Here is a 3872-nt window from a genome sequence, read left to right as displayed (position 1 = left end):
AGAGCGGACAGTTGATTAAAGTGCAGCATAGTGTAATGATTAAGAATGGTGGGCAGAAATGTCTGGTCTGAAACCCAGCTCTGCCACTTATAAGCTGTGGGCAATTTACTTAACCTCTCTGTGCCTCAGTTTTCTCATCTGTAAAACCGTGATTATAATCAGCCCTACCTCACAGGATTGTTAATAGAATTAAATAATTTTATGGTACCTGGAACATACTAAGTGTTTATTATTATCATTTATTACACATAAGCAATTAGAGGGTACTCATATTATCTTCTAAGTTGAAAAATATCTGTATATCAGTTTTTGGACATGAATTTCCAAATGTAATGCTGTCTATCTGTTCCAATACTGGACGATAAGTGAATGCATCATCTTTCTTCCTACATTTGAAAAATATTATTGTACGTTTAGCTGATGAATTGTTCAGCTGCTTCTTATCAATGACTGTTCTCCAGAAAGATTAATAATGCCTGGCTCTAATCAGCCCCATGTGCAAACTTCAGATGCTTTCCTGTGCATCTGCCACTCCCCTGACCAAGAGGAACACTCCGTGATTAAAAAATATCTAAAAATGCCATCTAGATGATGATCTTAGCCTTAAACATTATTAGACATTTATGATTTATACTGATTGCTAAGTTAGAAAGTCGGGATTTCTAACTTCCCAATATTCCTGCCCCTTACAAAACAGAAAACACTTCTTTAAGGTCTTTTTTTTCACATTGGATTCCGTCAACTGGTTTTATGTAAAAATCAATGAGGGGAGGGAATGTCCATTACATGCCAGGCTCTGGGCAAGGCACTTTATATAATTATCTTATAGACTTGAGGTTAACACCAAGTGCGTGGCAGAGCTGTTTTTGCTGGAGGAGCCCTAATTCTGGAGCATTGCTCAAAGACCACTAGAGCTGAGGATCCGTCAACTTAGATCGACGGTCAATTAATGCCTTTTGTTCCCTTCCTTTGCCAATCGTGTCTCTCTAGGGATCAGTGAAAGAAGAGGTGCAAGTTTGGCTTTATTGATTCTAAAAACCTTCATCCTACAATTATGACAACAATGATAGTATCTAGCATTCATTTAGTGTATAGCTGCTTTTATATTGTTCCATGATGCAGCTCTGAGGAAACTCTTCAGAGTCCTAGACACATAACTTAATTTGGGGTTGAGGTCACACAACTTGGAAATTACTGATTTTGTTATATCCCTAAGTAAACCAATCTGGTAAACAAAAGGATCTTCAAGTTTGGATCATCCAATCAAACACAGTAAAACCAGCATTTAGGATAAGTCCCTTACTGAAAAAAAGTGATTAAAAAAACAAAGTTGGAAAAGAACACTCCTAAGTACTTTTGGTTGAGTATTTTATAAACTAAGGCACAGAGTTTGGTGATTGTTAATGGTGACTAGTCCAAAGTCGTGGTTTTTATTCCTGACTTTGTCAGATTCCTTTGTCATCACTTGAATATGCCAGTTAAGCCACTGTGCCTTCCTTTTGCATTTTTAATCAAATGAACACCACCATAAGATGTTACCTGGGAGTGCTCAATGGAAGGATAAAACACTCTTAAAAGAATAGGTTATTGTAATCATTTCCTGTGTTTGGCTGGTTTATCCTGCTGTCACTGAGGTAGGTTTTCATCTATATGTGATAATTCACTGTAGGTCTGATGGAAAGTTTTTGTTTTTAATTACCAAAATAATAAGGTGCCCAACCCAGTTCTCCTGCTAAGCTCATCAAGAGTGATAACAATGGAAAATTTAACACTGACAGGAGCCCCTGTGTTATAAAATACAAGAAGTGGAATGAATCTCAGTGTGCCTAGAAATAGTCCTTCAAATGCTAGTTTTTAAATTTAAGAGAAAACATAGAAAAGTTAAAAGGAGATGCTAAGTGGCATTTTTCACTCACCAGGATTAGAAATAATCATAAAAAACTTATCAAGGATATTTTCACATTTATTTATGTCAGAGACATTAAAGGAGTCATTTTACCTTGCACATAAGGACTGCTTATTAATTCATCTATAAGACCTAGGAAGGCATTTACTATGTCTACTTTTAAAAATCACAAATTAAAATATCACATCATTTCATTCATTTATGGCAAACTCTCTTCCAACGGTAATATATTTTACTTTTTAAAAAAAGATTTATTTTTTGGTTTGGACAAAAACATTCAATTCAATGATAGTACTTAACACTTTCCCACTTAATCATGTAAGATTTTCTGCTTTAAATACTAATTTTTTAAGTTACTTTCTTCACACCATTGTGTAATTATCTTTCTCTTTGAAAACTACCCAATCAAGAACCACTTTATATAGTTTATATTACAAGCTACACAATTTGCAAATACCTAATTTTCATTTATAGTGAAAAATGAAGTGAAAACTTCTTAAAAATTATTTCAGCTCAGAGCATAGCCATATAAAGTGGTTCCTGATTTTGTTATTAGTATTGAATTAACATGAAATATTATCTCCCTAAATCTTTTCTAATTCAATGCCAAACACACAATAATGCAATATTACCATCTTCAGTAAGTGCTAATCCTACTGTATAAGCAGAATGTTTGTCTTGATGTTTTCCTAATTCAACCTTATCGTTCTGATGCATCTTTTCCTCTAGGCACATAGTCTGTGGGAGCAAGAAGGGGCTCCAGAAGCCCTTTAATCTGACCCACTCACTCCTTTTTTAAATGTGGCTTTAAAAACCTGAAGCACACTCTTTCAAACACCGGCAATGTGAAGCTACTCAGAAAGAAATCTAAAGTTTGCATTCAGACTTTACCTTTGTAAAATCCCCAACGAATCCCCCACAGCATTCTTCACTCCTTCCTTTCCAGGTTTCAGAAATTTTTCTTTGAAGGTATCAAATGCTTTAAAAGGCATTTTGAAAAGGGGGTATCTCCAAGCCGTCAACAGTCAGTCTCGGAAATTGTCATCCTTTCTCATTTCCAGCGTGGGGACCACTCTGCTTTCCTCGATGAACACCTGGAAGTCAGTTCTCATACAGGTGACTACTTAAAATCAAAAAGAAGATGAAACCCAGCCCAGATCTTTCAAGATGAGACAACACCCCCTGCCAAAAAAAGGAGAGGCCAAGTGGTATGTGACTGGGAATTCGGCCCCTCTCAGCTCCCAGCTCAGCAGCAGCCTGTGGTGCTGTCTCAGGCAGCCACTCTCAGGCTGAGCGCAGCCCAGCTACTGCCCTGGGCTGCAGCTGGAGAAGCTAAAGTGGGTTCCAGCCCACGAGGTGTCCCGAGACCAGCGACAGCACCTGCAGCCTATCTCCAGCCCCTCCTGCTGCTTCAGACCACATTCCCCTCCTGGCTCACTCGGCTCAGCTGTGGCTTTCCCTGAGTGATCCTTTCCAAGGTGATGCCATAGTAACCAGGACAATACCTGCCCCTCGGTCGCTGGGGCTTTTAATGCACTCTCAGCCAGAGCAGGCACCCAGGGCGAAGTGTGTGAAACATTCACAAGTCCTCTGCTTTTCTGAGGTCTGGCCCCTAAGACAGGCTCTCAGCGACCACATTATGGCCTCTTATGCCTCTCGAGGGAGGCGTGAAACACTTTTTCTGTGAGACACCAGAAACACTTGCACTTGAGGAGGCTAAATGCAAAACCCAGGCCACAAACCTCTAGGAGGGCATTTATCTGGTCCTGATCAACAGCAGGATCACTCAAGGTGTGGTGTGTAAGTGCCACTGGGACCACTGAACTGAAGATGACAGAGCAGGTCCTAGAACCTGCTTAATGCTCTTCATCCTCAGGATAGGTCTAAATTCTTTATCATGGCACACAAGGCCCTCTGTGGGGCTCCAGCCTTGTTTCTTGTCACTCTGCTCTTTATGTCAGCTTTT

At 39.4% G+C, this 3872-nt stretch overlaps 1 protein-coding gene across 2 annotated transcripts in view; it reads right to left on the bottom strand.

Annotated features, from left to right (window-relative positions):
- Nucleotides 1-2904, bottom strand: part of SLC17A8 (solute carrier family 17 member 8) — a 49172-nt gene extending 46268 nt beyond the window's left edge. Inside the window, exon 1 of one of the 2 annotated variants that reach the window (XM_007465328.1) lies at nt 2798-2904. In XM_007465328.1, coding sequence (XP_007465390.1) covers nt 2798-2898 — 101 coding nt within the window. In that variant the 5' untranslated portion in view covers nt 2899-2904. The remainder of the gene's footprint in view (nt 1-2797) is intronic. The other variant, XM_007465327.1, reaches the window with a different exon arrangement.
- Nucleotides 2905-3872: the final 968 nt, after the last annotated feature.

Source organism: Lipotes vexillifer, unplaced genomic scaffold (genome assembly GCF_000442215.2).
Source record: "Lipotes vexillifer unplaced genomic scaffold, Lipotes_vexillifer_v1.1 scaffold141, whole genome shotgun sequence".
Classification (NCBI taxonomy): Eukaryota; Metazoa; Chordata; class Mammalia; order Artiodactyla; family Lipotidae; genus Lipotes; species Lipotes vexillifer.
The sequence above is the reverse complement of the archived record's forward strand: the minus strand, read 5'-3'. Positions and strand labels throughout refer to the sequence as shown.